General features: G+C 39.6%; 1 protein-coding gene across 1 annotated transcript in view; it reads left to right on the top strand.

The window, feature by feature from the left end:
- BAZ1A (bromodomain adjacent to zinc finger domain 1A) overlaps positions 1 to 17,906 on the top strand; it is a 42,428-nt gene that overhangs the window by 14,268 nt on the left and 10,254 nt on the right. The window contains exons 9-19 of the mRNA XM_063439702.1: positions 5,562 to 5,657; positions 5,981 to 6,119; positions 7,621 to 7,767; positions 8,398 to 8,493; positions 8,617 to 8,841; positions 9,456 to 9,621; positions 12,002 to 12,100; positions 12,245 to 12,339; positions 12,869 to 13,426; positions 15,297 to 15,457; positions 15,815 to 15,963. Coding sequence (XP_063295772.1) covers positions 5,562 to 5,657; positions 5,981 to 6,119; positions 7,621 to 7,767; positions 8,398 to 8,493; positions 8,617 to 8,841; positions 9,456 to 9,621; positions 12,002 to 12,100; positions 12,245 to 12,339; positions 12,869 to 13,426; positions 15,297 to 15,457; positions 15,815 to 15,963 — 1,931 coding nt within the window. The remainder of the gene's footprint in view (positions 1 to 5,561; positions 5,658 to 5,980; positions 6,120 to 7,620; positions 7,768 to 8,397; positions 8,494 to 8,616; positions 8,842 to 9,455; positions 9,622 to 12,001; positions 12,101 to 12,244; positions 12,340 to 12,868; positions 13,427 to 15,296; positions 15,458 to 15,814; positions 15,964 to 17,906) is intronic.

Here is a 17,906-nt window from a genome sequence, read left to right as displayed (position 1 = left end):
GTGTGTGTGTGTATGCAGTGTGTGTGTGTGTATGCAGTGTGTGTGTGTGTATGCAGTGTGTGTGTGTGTGTATGCAGTGTGTGTGTGTGTGTATGCAGTGTGTGTGTGTGTATGCAGTGTGTGTGTGTGTATGCAGTGTGTGTGTATGCAGTGTGTGTGTGTATGCAGTGTGTGTGTATGCAGTGTGTGTGTGTATGCAGTGTGTGTGTGTATGCAGTGTGTGTGTGTATGCAGTGTGTGTGTGTGTATGCAGTGTGTGTGTGTGTATGCAGTGTGTGTGTGTATGCAGTGTGTGTGTGTATGCAGTGTGTGTGTGTGTATGCAGTGTGTGTGTGTGTATGCAGTGTGTGTGTGTGTATGCAGTGTGTGTGTGTATGCAGTGTGTGTGTGTATGCAGTGTGTGTGTGTATGCAGTGTGTGTGTATGCAGTGTGTGTGTATGCAGTGTGTGTATAATGAATGCAGTGTGTATAATGAATGCAGTGTGTGTGTGTGCAGTGTGTGTATGATGAATGGAGTGCAGTGTGTATGCAGTGTGTGTATGATGAATGGAGTGCAGTGTGTGTGTGTGTGAGTGCAGTGTGTGTGTGTGAGTGCAGAGCATTGGTGGGGGTGGGCATTTTATTAATTATTATTGTAATATATATATTTTTTTTTATTTTATTTATTTTTTTATTTTTTTTTTCGTCCCCCCTCCCTGCTTGTTAGCTGGCCAGGGAGGGGGGCTCTCACTCCCTGGTGGTCCAGTGGATGGGCTGTAGGAGGGGGGCTGTCAGGAAGCTGTAACTTACCTTCACCGCAGCTCCTGTCAGCTCCCTTCTCTCTCCTCCGTCCGTGCAGCTCCCAGGTCAGCTCCCTCTGCAACTCTCGCTGCCGCGCGGAGCGTTGCCACGGTAACCCGTGGCAACGCTCTGACCCCGCGGCTCTCGCGAGAGTTGCAGAGGAAGCTGACCTGGGAGCTGCACGGACGGAGGAGAGAGAAGGGAGCTGACAGGAGCTGCGGTGAAGGTAAGTTACAGCTTCCTGACAGCCCCCGGTCCTTGTCTGTATTATGGCAATGAAAATTGCCATAATACAGACAACTGACTCGAGTATAAGACGAGTGAGTGTTTTTCAGCACAAAAAATGTGCTGAAAAACTAGTCTTATACTCGAGTATATACGGTAAATTATATATGCATATGTAATTTCATTCTAACTGTATTTTGTTATTAATATAAATATATGTATGTGTGTGTGTATAAATACACTTGGAATGACATTCTATATAGATCTATCTATATATAAAATACAAATAACCGCAAATATATAGAGATAGAGATATAATTACATAAAAGATTACATTAGTATACACGTAGAATTTAAATACCTATAAATGCATATATATTAAAATTCTACGTGTATATTTAAATCTTTTAACATAATTATGTGATTTGATTAATTAAAATTTGATTGACATGCCTGACAACACAGGGAGAAAGTGCAGAGAATTTAATTCGCAAGCACTATATTTGACCCTGTAAGACACCATAAAACCTGTACGTAGGGGGTACTGTTTTACTTGGGAGACTTCGCTGAACTCAAATATTAGTGTTTTAAACTGGTAAATTGTATTACAACGATGATATTTTAAGTAAAAGTGAAGTTTTTCGCATTTTTTACAAACGAATGGCACTTTTATGGTCTATTATTGTTGTAATATGTTTTACTGTTTTAAAACACTAATATTTGTGTTTAGTGAAGTCTCCCAAGAAAAACAGTACCCCCCATGTACAGGTTTTATGGTGTTTTGGAAAGTTAGAGAGTCACATATAAGGCTTGCATTTCATTTTTTTGACATTGAAATTTGCCAGATTGGTTATGTTGCCTTTGAGAGCGTATGGTAGCCCAGGAATGAGAATTACCCCCATGATGGCATACCATTTGCAAAAGTAGACAACCCGAGGTATTGCAAGTGGGGTATGTCCAGTCTTTCTTAGTAGCCACTTAGTCACAAACACTGGCCAAATATTAGTTTTTTGCTTTTTTCACACAAAAACAAATATGAACGCTAACTCTGGCCAGTGTTTGTGACTAAGTGGCTACTAAAAAAGCCTAAACATACCCCACTTTCAATACCTTGGCTTGTCTACTTTTTCAAATGCTATGCTATTATGGGGGTAATTCTCATTCCTGGGCTACCACACCATCTCAAAGGTAACATTACTAATCTGGCAAATTTCAATTTGAAAATGGAATGTTCTATATTTGACCCTGTAACTTTCCAAAACACCATAAAACCTGTTAATGGGGGATACTGTTGTTCTCGTGAGACATCGCTGATTACAAATATGTGCATTTTTTTTATGACATTCACAGTTAAAATGTCAGACGGAAATGCAAATTTTTTAAACAAATCTTATTTTCTCACATTTTTTAAAAATTTTATTCATTATAAATTATGTTCCATATATGAATAGTTAATGATAAATTAAAGCCCTGTTTCTCCTGAACACAATGATATATAATAAGTGTGGGTGCATATAATTTGAAAGAGGGGAACTACGGGTGAACAGACATATAGCGCAAATTCTAGTTTTTGTTTAAGTTTTGTTTTGATCAGAACGTGCACTATTGACTCCGTCCTGAAGGGGTTAACTTTTCATCTCTCCCCTCCCCCAATTGTTTGTTTTTGATTTCTCAAGTTTTTACATCAAATTATTAATTTAATAACGATTGTGGATGGTTGTCCTTTTACTTTTTACCCACTGTAAACCTAACATTTGTTGTTTAGCTTTGTCCACAGGATTTGCTTTCTCTGTCTACGATTATTTTTCAGTCATATTTGCCAGTAGTCATTAAACAAATTAGCAGACATAAGACTTCCAAAAGTTTTTGGGTTTTTTCCCCCTAATTTTTCAATTTATATTTATTTTATTGGAGTTTATGTAAGCACTCAAGGCACTAGAACTATGATGCCAGGAGGTCCCTGGTGCAGGCCTACCGTTAGGGGTTAAACCGTTTATGAAGGTCTTCTTTCCAGCGTTGTATTGCTATGCCCCGGTCCTTCTGCATCTTCAAACAGCCTCAGACTACAGCGCTGCGATTGGGTGAAAGCAACTGCTGCTGCTGCTACAAGCCACTAGCTCTCCATGCAAAAACGGCAAGAGACAAACGTATTTCTCGTTGTTTTTTATTTATTTTTATGAATGGTGGGCTTACGGATTGGCTTGGAGCAGGGCTTGACAAATCCCAGGCGACTTGGAATTTTGCCCTGGTGTCTGGGATTTGTCAGCCTTTTACCTAAAGTGGCCGGCTGGGCAATCAATGGAGCCGTCCGGCTGCTTGCCTGCTCAGGAAGCTGTATAGCCAGCCGATCGCAGGAGCATGGAGGCGGCTGGCTCAGGAAGCTGTATAGCCGGCCGCACGCGGGAGGTATGGAGGCGGCAGGCTGGGGCCAAGCGCAAGAGAGAAGTCTTCCTGCAGTTCCTCTCTGCTTCCTCGTGCTGTGTAATGATGCCGGGAGCCGGAATATGATGTCATTCCGGCCCGGCATCACTGCAGACAGGAGTTGCAGGAAGACTGCTCCCTCACGCGCAGGAATATAAGCCCCACTGGACCCCAAGGAAGGTCCACTCAGCTCTACCAGAGGTAGAAAGGCTGGGTGGATTAGAAATACAAATTTAAATGTTTGCGCATTAGAGAAAGAGTGTGTGTGTGTGTCTGTTTAGGTACCTTCCCCTCTCTGATCACATGATGGGTGTTTTACTTTTTTGTGTGGGGAGTAGGAGGGGGGGTGCAGGGAGCAAATGTTGTTGTGTTTTTTAAATTATTTATGTCCCCTCCCCACCTTTGGAGACAGAGGGGAGGACACAGCCAGCCCTGTTGGTCCGGTGGTGAGTTCTGTTCTCCTCTGGCTGCAGGCTGTCTCCTGTCCTCCCGCGTGCAGGATGTGGTGTGGAGTGTTGCCTCGGCAATGAGCAGCCTGCTTGCGTGTGGGGCACTCTTCCTCCCGGGTCCCTCCCCCTGCCTCGGGGTCCTCCCACCGTGTCTCCATTCTCTCGATCTTTGATCTCCCCACTGGCCTGAGAGGTCCCACGGAAAGAAAACAGGGCCCACTCTCCATTGGCCAGCTTCTTTCTTCCTTTGATCTCCCCTGTCGGCCAGGCACATGTGTATCGGGGTGGGGCCCCCAGGCAACTGCCCAGCGTTCCCATGTGGTGAGAGCTATAATGAAACACTGCCAGTACAAACCATATATTACGTTAAAATATTAAATACGTATTATTGTAGCTAAATGCTCAGAGGGACTCAATGGGTGTGTGGTGTTTCTTTAAATGTCACAGGTTTACATTCTGCAGACATCTTACTTTTTAAGGGAACTTCTGTTATTTGTTCATTTTAATTTTCTACAGCTTTAATTTGGAATTGAGCTGCAACAAGGTACTTTGGTTTGTGGGATTTAAAAAAAATACTAATCTTTGGTAACCTTTTAAAAAAACATTTTTTGGAGTTACCGTATATACTCGAGTATAAGCCGACCCGAATATAAGCCGAGGCCCCTAATTTTACCCCAAAAAACTGGGAAAACTTATTGACTCGAGTATAAGACTAGGGTGGGAAATGCAGCAGCTACTGGTAAATTTCTAAATAAAATTAGATCCTAAAAAAATTATATTAATTGAATATTTATTTACAGTGTGTGTATATAATGAGTGCAGTGCGTGTATGAGTGCATATTAATTGAATATTTATTTCCAGTGTGTGTATATAATGAGTGCAGTGTGTGTGTGAGTGCAGTGTGTGTGTGAGTGCAGTGTCTGTGAGTGCAATGTGTGTATATGAATGAAGTGTGAGTGTGTGTGATGCAGTGTGTGTTTGTGTATGTGTTGGTGGGGGTGGGCATTTAATATATTATTAATTATTTTTTTTTATATTATTATTTTTTTTGTATTTAATTATTTTTTTATATATTTTTTTGTATTATTATTTAATTATTATTATTTTTTTTTTATTATATTTTTTTTTTCGTCCCCCCTCCCTGCTTGATACATAGCAGGGAGGGGGGCTCCTTCCCTGGTGGTCCAGTGTCATTGGTAGTTCAGTGGGGGGGAGAGGGGGGCTGGCAGAGCTGTACTTACCTGTTCTGCAGCTCCCTCCTCCGCGCGGTCTGTGCAGCTCCCTCTGTCAGCTCCCAGTGTAAGTCTCGCGAGAGCCGCGGCTCTCGCGAGACTTACACTGGGAGCTGACCGAGGTGCTGAACGGACGGCGCGGAGGAGGGAGCTGACAGGAGCTGCAGGAGAGGTAAGTACAGCTCTGCCAGCCCCCCTCTCCCCCCAGTCTGTATTATGGCAATGCAAATTGCCATAATACAGACTATGACTCGAGTATAAGCCGAGTTGGGGTTTTTCAGCACAAAAAATGTGCTGAAAAACTCGGCTTATACTCGAGTATATACAGTACTTTTTTTTTTTTTTTTACTGTTCTCATTGTTTGTTTGATTCTGCCTTACCGTCTGTTACTAGTGACCTGTAATACTAACTTCTGCTGAATTCAAACCTTTAAATACATATTCCTCTTCTAGGAAAGAGAGAAAATCCGTGAGGAAAAGCGGAAATATGCAGAACATCTGAAACTGTGGAGTAAGCCCCGGGAAGACATGGAGTGTGATGATCTCAAGGTGCACATTGCATTTATTTCTTTTTGCAGCGGCCACTATTAATTACTAATTCAACTGGATCACACTCCCTCTCCTACTTATAACATTTCTTCCTTGCTTATATATTTTCAAGTACTTTTAATAAAAGATTTTGTTTTGTTTTTTTTAATTAATACCATATTAAGAAAAGTACTGGTTACATGATATGGGTTTAGAGAAAACAATATAAATGTTTGGTGGACTACGATTAACTTTGTGTCCACACACACACACACACTATCAGAATGATCAAGATTTATTTTTTATTTCCTTTTCGGCCGCCTTAAACCATTTATGTGATGTAGGAGCTGCCGCTGCCCACATCTGTGAAGACTAGGATCCCTCCTGAATGCTTTGGTGATGCTATTATGGTTTTAGAGTTCCTCCATGCTTTTGGTGACCTGTTTGATCTCGTAGACGAGTTTCCTGATGGCATGACCTTCGGTATGTGTATTTGTCTGTTGGTGTAACTGGCATATGTAAAAAGTGTGTGTGTGTGTGTGTGTCTGTGTATATATTAATTATTTATTTTCAAGATAGCACTCACAGGACTTAAATATAAAACTTCACTTTTAATCTTCCAAATCAAAAAAATCGACGTTTCAGTCTTGCACACAGACTGAAACGTCCCTTTTTTTTTTTCTTTTTTCTTTTTTGGAAAATTAAAAGTTAAGTTTTATATTTAAGTCCTGTGAGTGCTATCCTGAGTATCCATTCTTGTATTTTCGCTTGACGAGCACTGGGCAAGTATATTGATTTTTGTATGGAGTACAGGATTCATTTATTTTCTATATATATATATATATACAATACACAAGATCCAGCGCACTCTCCTATCTACTAAACAGCAACTTCAATGTTGACAGATTTGATTAATTTTTAAAAGGTTTTGTTTAAAAACACCTTATCTAGGCAAAAAATAATGGGGATTTAGTTACATTATATGATCATACATTGCATAAGCCTGCCACAACGTCAATGTACCCCATCTTTGGCAGGTCCTACTCTCACAGTCTAATGTCTGCTCTTATGAGATTAACCCACTTACTTGGGGAACAAATTCCATCTGAGGCTCTCTGCAGTACAAGACTAAATAGGGACCTGAGATGAGGCACCTGTGACAGGGAGGGGTGCAAAACCAAGGAGTTGGCTAGACTCCCAAATATATATATATGGAACATGGGGGGGTGGTTGCACTCACCTGAACATGCTTAAATGGGGTGCTGCTGGGGGCCATATTATACAATACACAAGATCCAGCGCACTCTCCTATAATATATATGTATAATATATATATATAATATATAATAATTTTAATTTGTATTTTTTTTTCTTCTGTTTAAGGGTTATATTGGTTTCTGTAAGACATTTTGCTTGTAGCTGTTAATAGTGCACTTTTCTAATGTAGATATATTTATGGAATTAAGAATGTATATGTAACCAATTGTTAAATAAGTAATATATATAATTTTTTTTTATTATTATTATTAAATTGTCTGAGGGATACATCAAAATATTGTTAGTGTATGTGCCTTGCTAGTTTTGCTGTATAGTTCTGTTTTTTGGAGAAAAGAGAGTAATAAGAATTGTGTGACAAGAGACCACATTAGAAACTTGTAGCAGATTTATGAGCGCTCCTGGCACCATAATAACTTTATTTTAATAAATTAATGAAATAACTCTGTTAGGAAGACAGATACTAGAGATGTTTTAACCCTGCATTCAAAACATGTGTTGTGTTTTGTTGGTTTTTTTTTTTTGTCATCAGGTCTGGGTTCCTTTAGTGTTCCTTACAAATTATTAAGCCTTTTTCCCTCTTAATTTTTTCAATGCATATATCAGTGATGCATGTCGAGTTGGCTGATATAAACAGTGTATCATACTGAAGTGTTTGTACATATTATGTAAAAACAATCTGTTTTTCCTATCCCTTGTTGACATTTAGAGATGCTGGAAGAAGCTCTGGTCGGCAATAACCCCGAGGGTCCACTCTGCGAGCTGCTGTTTTTTTTCCTGACTGCTATTTTTCAGGCGATGACTGAAGAAGAGGAAGAAGTAGCAAAGGACCAGATAATTGAGGCAGAAACCAAAGGTTGTATGTTTTGCCAAACATTATCAAAAAAATAGCTAAATGCAAATGATCCGGAAAAAAGTTACCGGTAGATTATGCGTAAAATTGTAAGCTAGTTTGAGCAGGGGCTTCCTACTTCACCTCTTGTCGATGTCAATATTTTTGTACGTCAGTTACTTGCTGTCAGATACACCCTCTCTGTTATTAAGCTCTGCTGAATAGCTCTATGAATTATGAGTGTTGTTAACAGCATATTTATGTTTGTTACACGTGCCTCCCTTAAATAATGGAAAATCTACATATGAAATTAAAAAGTAAAATGCGTGCTTCTAATTATTTTAAAGGGATTAAAAAAAGAAAATCTGTAAATTAGAACACTTGAATCGAATTGCTAGTTTTCTATGCATTACTACAAAATGGTCATTTTGGTAAATTGATCATTTTAAAATATAATGCAAATAGATGTGTTCACTATTGATGCACGTCAAGCTGGCTGGTAATCTGAAAAGTCTATATATAATTTGACTTACAAGTAATATAACAATGCCCATATCTTGCCTAGAAGTCATGGAGAGTAGATTTGCTTAAAAAGTGTAATCATTGTAATATTCATGTTTGCATTCTCTCCCCTTTTTAATGTGGTTTTGACAGATCTGACGGAAGCATTGGACGAAGTTACTGACCCAACTAAATCTGCCTATGCAGCAGTAGCATCCCTGGCGGCTGCCTGGCCACAATTACACCAAGGTATGTTACTCTGTCTTGTGTGATTGTTTCATGTGATGACGATTATCAATTGTAGATGGTATAAAAATATTTCCAATACTGACATGTGCCGTCTTTTTCATGCTGCCTTGCTTTGTTTTGCAGGCTGCAGTTTGAAGGATCTAGATTTGGACAGTTGCACGCTTTCTGAGATTCTGCGTCTCCATATATTATCATCGGGTGCTGATGCAAATTCAGCTAGCGCCAAATACAGATACCAGAAACAAGGTGGATTTGACGCTACGGATGATGCCTGTATGGAGCTCCGTCTCAGCCACCCTGTGATATTGAAAAAGCTCTCCTCTGTGTCTGTTTATGCCTTGACACCAGGTGAGAATTACTTTACTTTTACAATACACTGCCACACAGGAAAAATATCCTTTTTTCTTTAATTTCTTCCTGCAGCATTTCAATAACTGTGCAATGCGCAGGGCCTTATCAAAACTACTGGAATTCTTCAAAATGTGTTTATTTTTTTTATTTTTTTTATACAAGTACCCCTTAGAATAGGATTTGGTCAGTGGTCTTGGTCTATAAAATGCAAGGAATATATGTATGCTTGGTTCCGTTTGATGGTACCTGCAGTGAGATACTCATCAAAAAGTGATTCCTCTCTCCTCCTGGCTCTCAAATGCCCTTAGTTTGTTCTTATTATGGTTCCCCAAATACTACAAGGCACAAATGTGCTTGATAACGCTCATATCAAGGTTAAAGAGACGAAGGGCCTCACTGAATGCCTTTATAGTTTGATCCTCCTCAGGGTCCTACCATGTTGTTTTGCATTCTGTATACCGGTACTCTGTTTTAATTGCAATTGAGACCTGTGCATCTCCTTTCTCGCTCTGTTTTACAATTATCATTTGAACTTGTTTTCATATGGAAGACATGGTATGTAGACCTAATGATTCGATTCTATTTTTTTAAATTCATTTCCCCCCTTGTAGGTGAAAAGTTAATGATTCTTCATGCATTGTGTGGAAAGTTGCTGACATTGGTCTCAACCAGAGACTACATTGAAGATTACTTTGAAGAGCTTCGCCAGGCAAAGCAAGAGTTCAGAGAACTGAAATCTGAACAGAATCGGCGAGGGAGAGAGGGGGCTGCTGCCAGGTCAGTATAGTATGGGTAGTTGCAGGTTTCAGTGTTTTTCTATTTTTTCTAACATCTGATCAAAAACCTGGCTACTTGTAGTCATTGTGAAAAATATTTCTTGTGTTTGTGTTGATCTTTCAGGAGCTAGATCATCAGTTTCAGCAAAACCTTAAAGGACCACTATAGTGCCAGGAAAACACTCTTTTTCCTGGCTCTATAGGGTCCTCGGGCCCCCTCTCCCTCATGGCCCCCCTCCTGCCGCGCTCTAGGTTTGAGGAAGGGGTTAATACCTTACCTTTTTCCAGCGCCGGACTCTCCTCCTCCTTTCCAGTCATCGGCTGAATGCGCATGCGCGGCAAGAGCCGAGCGCACATTCAGCCAGTCTCCTAGGAAAACCTACTCAATGCTTTCTTATGGACGCTGGCGTCTTCTCACTGTGAAAATCACAGTGAGAAGCGCGGAAGCGCCTCTAGAGCCTGTCAATGAGACAGCCACTAGAGGCTGGATTAACCCATTTGTAAACATAGCAGTTTCTCTGCAGAAACGGTTAATCCAGATGGTCCTGGCACCTAGACCACTTCATTAAGGTGAAGTGGTCTGGGTGCCTATAGTGGTCCTTTAATTGGTGCTGTACTAATTTCCAGCCAACCCTCCTCCTTAGAAAAAAGTCCTCCGCGCCAAGATCCCCCAGCCTTTGCCTGTCCCCTGAAGGGGACATAATAGCTCAATCAGAGGCTAGTTAGGCTGCAGATGTTGCAATCTAAAGGCAAGTCGCCAGTTTGTGATCTCAGTGCTTGATTGGCCCCTGATGAAGGTATTGAAATATACTTGTGACCGGTTTTTAATTTTTTTTTTTTAAAGCATATAGAACTTTCAACCTACTTCTATTCATAGACTGTACTGCATTTTTTGTTACTTACTTGAGTACTATCTAGCTCTCACTAGCTTTTTTTTTTTTTTTTTTTTAGCCATTCACGCTCTGCTTACGAACTTTTCAGGGCGACATACTTAAATTACCACGTGGTGTGTATACGCTCAAGCAATTATTTTTTGTTACCAAGTATCCTATTCAAACTTACTTCTGTGATTTGAGTATACACTCTGCCTGATTATAAGAAGGGAGATTTCCTCTTACTAGAGTATAGGAGTTTGATCCTTTTTTATTTCTAGATTATAGGAGTTTGATCCTTTTTTATTTCTGCTTCTTATAGAGCGTTTCATAGTCATTATTGAGCTGGCTCCCTTTATTAGTTCTATTTCAATTTTAGGAAGCAGTTCCATTTCCTGGTGTCTCCCTTTTAAGAATACTTTTTTTGTATATATTTGTCTAAAATGGGGTGAGTGTGTGTGTGTGTGTGTGTGTGTGTGTGTGTGTGTGTGTGTGTGTGTGTGTGTGTGTGTGTGTGTGTGTGTGTGTGTGTGTGTGTGTGTGTGTGTGTGTGTGTGTGTGTGTGTGTGTATATACACACACACATCCCATTTTAGACAAATATATACAAAAAAAGTATATGGGTTAACACCCTACAAAGGTTGGTCGCTTGTTTTTTTGTTTTTTTGTTTTTGTGACCAGGATTAGCATGGTGCTTCCGGAAACATAAGGGCCCTGCCTCCTGCTGCTATCCTCTTCTGGTTAATGGAACTCACAGTGGCAATGGCAGCAAACCTGATTTAAAACTTTGCATCAGTTTACTAGTTATTTCGACTTGCTTTTTGTTTGTTATAAATCCTAAATATATACTAAATACCGGCAAAGTGAATATCATTTGAGGTCAGATTGGTAAATTATAGTAAGCTACTAGTAAGAATCCCTTCTGTTGTGTATGTATTCCTGACACTATAGTGTTAAATATAATTCAGGTCAGGGCTTTGGCCAGATGCACGCTGACCAACCAGCATCTCCTCTTAGAGATGCATTGAATCTATGCCTCTCTATGGGGGAAAGTCCAGGGCCTCCACGCAGAGCATGGAGACGCTGAATGTCCGTGTTGCATGTTGTGCAACACTGACCCAGGAACCACCTCTAGCGACTGTCTGAGTGACTGCCACTGGAGGTGTCCCTAGGCACCAATATAAACCTTTTCATTAAAATTACTGCTGGGACAGGCTATACTCACCAAAACTACATTAAGCTCCAGTTGTTTTGGTGACTATAGTGTCACTTTAAGAACTAAATGTCAGATTGTCATTGGTCATACTAGGTTTACGAATTCAAAGCATTCCACTGTAAAGGTACACTATATTACATAATCCTGTAGTCCAAATGTACTGAAGTAATGATCCAAGAATGCCATATTGATAACCATAACATTTTCCAAGTAATATTTCTGATGATATAACGTTTTAAAGCCTACTGGAAAGAAACTGAGTGGTACTTAAATGGTGATCATTTTTCTCTTAGAATTCGTAAGCGAAAAGTGGATAAGCTGAAGGAACAGGAGATGAAGATGAAAGACAAGCATGAGAAATTGAAGGAAGAAGAGAGTAGTAGAGGTGCAGGGTAAGTGACGTTCGATAAGCCTTCCTCATACAGGATTTATAATCTGCTTCTGATGAAGCTTTATTGTGATATCTTTATTTCTCTGCGACTGTGTTTGCTATTGGAGTATTTAGCCTGTTGTATGTTGGTTTTTGTGTTTCTTAGAAATGAAGATGATTTAGATACTAGTTCAGAGAACAAAGATCCAGAGCAAAAGGATCAAGACTCAGAAGATGAAGACACATCATATGGCCAAAAAGGTAGACCGCTGAAATGTGCCTCTTTATTTACATAATCAAACTTATAAGAAGGCATTATCATGCTTCTGTTAAGAGGGGCAATGGGTACATTTTTGTATTTATTTTCTTGGTTTGTGTTATCTCAATTTTGTCTGACCACCAGCACCATTTGTTAAAATTGTAATGGAACCAACACTTCCCAGAATGATTTAATGATTTAATTATCCCCTATATTTAACTGTGTTTATGATGTCTGAAAATTTAAATGTGGAAATCCGCACTACTGCATTTACCTCTGCCGTGGGCTGCTTCCATCTTGGCTCTCTAACAATAATTTTTTTTTTTTTTTTTTTTTTTTTTTTAAAGCGATTCCATTTGTACTGGTCAGCATATAGTGAGGAGGAGAAATAATAATTAAAAAATAATTACTATTCTCTCCCGATATATAAATATATAATATATAAAAAAAATTCAAATCACAATATAAACATGCAAACCTGACCAATCATTAAACACCTAAATGCATAATTGTGTCCTATCTTGTGTCTAGGGAACAAGACCCAGAATGGCTTAATGTATGGTAAGAATTGCGGCCTAAGTATGGGGGTAACCCTGGAAAAGAAAGGAGCTTTAACTCCTGAAGAGCAAGAGTCCTTGAGGCAGAAACAACAGAAAAAAGAGCAGGAGTTGTTAGAAAAGATACAAGAGGCTACAGCCTGCACCAATATCTTCCCACTGGGCCGAGATCGTTGGTATAGGCGTTTCTGGACATTCTATTCTGTGCCAGGACTATTTGTAGAGGAAGACTACTATGGGCTCACTGAGGACATGCTACAACCACGGCCAATATCTCATCGAGATGCCTTGAATCTTGCACTTAATAGCCACGCACCTCCTGATCAAAACATAAATGAAGAGCTTCCCAAACCTGTGACCAAGCCAAACCGTTGGTGGTTTTATTACTCCACTGAGCAACTGGATGAGCTGATTGAATGCCTTAATACCAGAGGATACCGAGAGACCTCCCTGAAAGACATACTTGTTCAAGAAAAAAACAAGATCTCCCAAAAGCTGACTAATCTTCCTGTCAACCGCTTCCATCTTTCTGGTACTGTTGCTGCTATGTAGTATGGGTTTAGCACATAACATATGTTATAACCATGTTTATAAATCTGAAATAGACTACCCTACAATATCAAAATGGGAATAAAGTAATGGGAATCTCATTAAAAAAAAAAAATGAAAGTTTTGAGGAAAGTAAAAAAAGGAGAGGATCGAGTCAGAATAAAGAGAAGCACTGAATGTACATAGCGTAGGGTGTCTGCGTCCATTGCGTGGAGATGCTAGATGTTAAATCGATCCAATAATTGATTCCGTTGTATCCAAAGTTCCGAATTGCTCCCTGACTGACAGCCACTAGTAGTCATATGGAATGTAAATTTCACAGTGCCCTTTCTCAGACGTGGCATGGTTTTCAAGGCTACTGGGTCAACATCTCTTCATTAAGATGATCTGATTCTGGTGTTCAGATTGTCCCTTTTAAGAATGTAACATTCCGAACGGCTTAAGTGCAATATAGAGGTACAGTTTTAGAATACCAAAACTACTTTGAAACCAGAACTGAAGTTTCAAGAGAAATTGTAGTATTTGGCTTTTTTTCCCCTACTTGCCTCTAATTGTTGCACTGTAAGTGTTCACTAAAATAAAAATACATTTCCTGTGCGGCACATTCGGCCAAATGATGACGTTTCTTGTAATGCCTGCGCCTATTATGTGGGACAGGTACTTATACAATATGATAGGATTTTTTTTTTTTTTTTTTTTGATTTGGCTGTCCTTAGCCAGTAATGAGTAATAGTGTAAGCGTTTAATTTGCCCAGTAACTTTTAATATTTGTCTTGGTATACTTAAAAGAATACTACAGACATAAATGTAGCCCATACTCATTGCACAGGTTATGATGCAAAATGGTCCACTAATTCCTTGCTCATTGCTTGTACCTGCAGGGATTTGCAATGGTCACTTCAGCTCCTGGCGTGCCCCCCTCTTTTGTGGTATTAAAAGAACTATATTTAGTTCCTCTTTTAATTACACAAATATTTATTGTGTGTATGTAATGCACATTAAAGGAGCACTATAGTGTTAGGACTACCAAGATGTATTCCTAACACTATAGAAACCCTGTGTTGTCGCCCTCCCCATGACCCCTCAGGAAATATAAAGTGTTAAATAACCTTTTAAACACTTGCCTGAATCCACCGGTGATGTCCCTCATTACTGGGTCAGGCTCCTCCGCCGACGTCCACCGTTCTGGGGAACCTAATGTGCATTTGCAACAAACACTGAACACATATTAGGTCTTCCCCATAGGGAAGCAGTGACTCTATGCTTTCTAATGGGGACTCTGAAAACGGGCATTCTCATTCAAACTCCATTAAACTGCAGGAAGTGCCTCTAGTGGCTGTCTGGTAGACCGCCACTAGAGGCAGTCTTAATATTGCAGTTTGCAGGGTTATGGGAACAGGGACACTGCACCCAACACACTTCAATAAGGTAAAGTAGTCTGGGTGCCTATAGTGTCCCTTTAACAAATCCCTACCATCTTTGTCCAGCTCTTACAAAATCCCAGTCTGTGGCACGCAGGTAAACTTGTGCTTGGCCCCATTCATAAAATGTATTCAACCGTTCCACTTATCGGATCTGATGAATAAACAGCTGCTGACTACAGAACCACATAATCATTATGGTACAGCATCACAACCCATATTAGGAGGAACTCTCTACTGCTGTTTGTCTATGGATAGACCGTAGGAATGCTAATGGCATACACTAGGTATATAGGCCAATAAAGAACCTTTTTTTTTTTTTTTTTTTTTTTTTTTTTTTTGGTGAGGATCAAAATAGTGTCTCTCCTAAGCATGCGTATAAACCAGACCATTCCAAACATATTGAAGTAATTTTGTGAAATATTTTTTTAGATAACCCACTGCCTATAGATTCTAAGCCTGGCCGGGGACGGTCACAGCAAGTGCATGATACAGCTCAAGTTTCGGCAGAGAAGCAACTTCAACTACGGTTGTGTGATCTACTCTTGGATATTGAAGATAGAATTTACCAGGGGACACTTGGCTCTGTTAAGGTATAAATATGGTTACAAGTATCAAGATCAGATTGCATGAAAATGAACTTATAGCAGGCTACTAACTGTATCAAACTATGGTGATTGTTTGTGTTTGATAACGGAGACATGTATTCACACGTTCCACACCTGGTTTTGAAGGTTTCTTCAAAACCTTCATGGCTCATTAGCTAATTTCTGACAGCACAGTGACTAAGCCCCTTTAAACTCTTGCATGAAGGCATTGATGGCTTATTTTACATCCCTCTTTATTTTATCACATTTTTAATGAAAACTGCCATCATGTTGCATTTTTTGTACATCTGTATAATTTGAAATAAAAAAGTGTAGAAAAATATATATTTTCTTTGGATGTAGGTACCGGATAGACAGGCATGGAGGGCATCTATTGAAAAATGTGTTATGGAAATATTGAGCGATGAAGCGAAGGAGAATGGAGGAATAAAAGTGTCAAGCAATGACATTGAAGAGATGGAAGGTGACTCAAAGCCGATTACTAAAGACAGGTGAGAGACCACTTTAATTTGTATTCCTCTTGTATAGCTGCCAGGAAACTGTCAACTATAGTTTGTTGAACATAGCAGAAGATATGTAAACTTATTTCATGTGTATTCCGTATGGAAAGTAATTTTATTTTTATAAAGCAATAATGTGCCCCAGTAGTGCTTATGATGCCTGCATCCTTCCCCTTGTCCCCCCAACTGTAAAGATTTCATTTTACCGTCACATATTCCCAGTGGGTAGTCTGTTCATTCCACTGAATTATGAGCCTTCTTTCGACAGGCATATCTAATGACTTTACTAGAGAGTCAGTTTCTGTGTTGGCCTGTTTAGATCCATGACAGTTTTGGCTTCCTATGTATTTTAGTCCTGCTTGATACGTACAGAGGTTGTGCGTTACATTTCCACTCTCTCAGATGGGTGCATGAAGTGGTAAAGAATAATTGCATTCATCGCCTTCAGTGCTATGCTTGATGGGGTAACTTCTAATCCCTCAGAGAGCCACAGAAGACCAGGCAAAATGATAGTGTGAAAAGAAGCAATAATTTATTGGAAGACAGTCTCCTGAATTCGCAATGTTGTGGCTGGTTGAGCCTTAAGCCTTTAATGTTGAAACTCTAAATAGCCATTCTGTTGGCAAACAAGGCATCCAATCTATCTCTACCTCGTATTATTCAAGCCCATTCTACCAGAGCTGTTGCAACTTTGTGCATCTAAAGCAGCTGCGTTTAATGAACAATCTGTACTACCTCTGTTAGTGAAAAATAAATATTTGCTTTCCACAATTTTTTTTCCCCTGCGTTTAGTGGCCGCTTCCTTTTATTAATAGTTTTCTGGCATGCATTCCGTATGCGTGTCCTTTCTGGGGTCTTCAGGGTCGTTTTATAGTGGGAGGATGAGCTTTTAAAAAGTCTTTCATTTAAACTCTCTGCCTGTCCTGTGGAAAGACTGCTAAAATCTTTGTAGGAAGTACTGCCACAATCCAACAGAAAAATAAATAAATGATGGTAAGTAAAATGTATGTGTTTGGAGTGCAAGATACTCTGAAAAGGGTTGCATTTAATTATGACAATACTAATGTGTGTATAGTATGGGGGAAGGTTTACAGCCTCTTCTAATATAAAATGTTTTTGTTTTTCCTTGTGCGGACTGCAGAAGATTAATTATGGTTCCATAATTAAGTCTGTAAGCAGCATCCTTCGCATGTTCCATTACTGAACCATTAACCACTTCCGCTGCTGCTTTCCATACCCACCTTCAACATTTTCTGCGCATGAAAGAAACATTGCAAACTTGCTTGCTGCTTGACCACATCAACATAAACCCATCAAGCTTAGACTGTAATCATTCTATAATTGTATTTATAAGATGGGTACTTCACTTTTAATAGTCATGAGTATGTGTTCCTGATATTTGCCATTTATAGGGTTACTCAGAACATCATTAGTACTACAGCCCACTGTATCCTGGCACACTCCACAGTTAGGGGGCAAACTATTTTGCAAATAACCTGGGTTCCACAAGGCACGGAGTCTCACTCAATGCTGGCTGAATGGCATCACTCTACTGCAGAGTAGTGTAAGTCAGATGCTGATCCTGCCAGTAATTCATTGGTTGAGGATGTCAGCCAATGAATGAGTGCCTGTGTAAGGAATATAAACAGAGTTGACATTAGGCAGTCTAGCACTTATTTTGGGCTGGCTAGTGACGCTGCCAGAGCCAAAGTTACACCTTTGGCAGCAGCATTCGATATCCAAGTATGTACAGTGTTTAATATTGAAATGCTACATTTATGGTCTGTGCACCATGACCGCTTCAATACACAGGTGTGTTTGTTGTTTTTTGTTTTTTTGTTTTTTTTTCTACGCCTTCAGAAAACTGCAAAATTAAAACTGTACTGTCACTCTTCAGGTTAATAATAAGAAATTCACTTTTTTTGAAAGGCAAG

The sequence above is a fragment of the Pelobates fuscus genome, chromosome 13 (genome assembly GCF_036172605.1).
Source record: "Pelobates fuscus isolate aPelFus1 chromosome 13, aPelFus1.pri, whole genome shotgun sequence".
Lineage (NCBI taxonomy): Eukaryota > Metazoa > Chordata > Amphibia > Anura > Pelobatidae > Pelobates > Pelobates fuscus.
The sequence above is the reverse complement of the archived record's forward strand: the minus strand, read 5'-3'. Positions and strand labels throughout refer to the sequence as shown.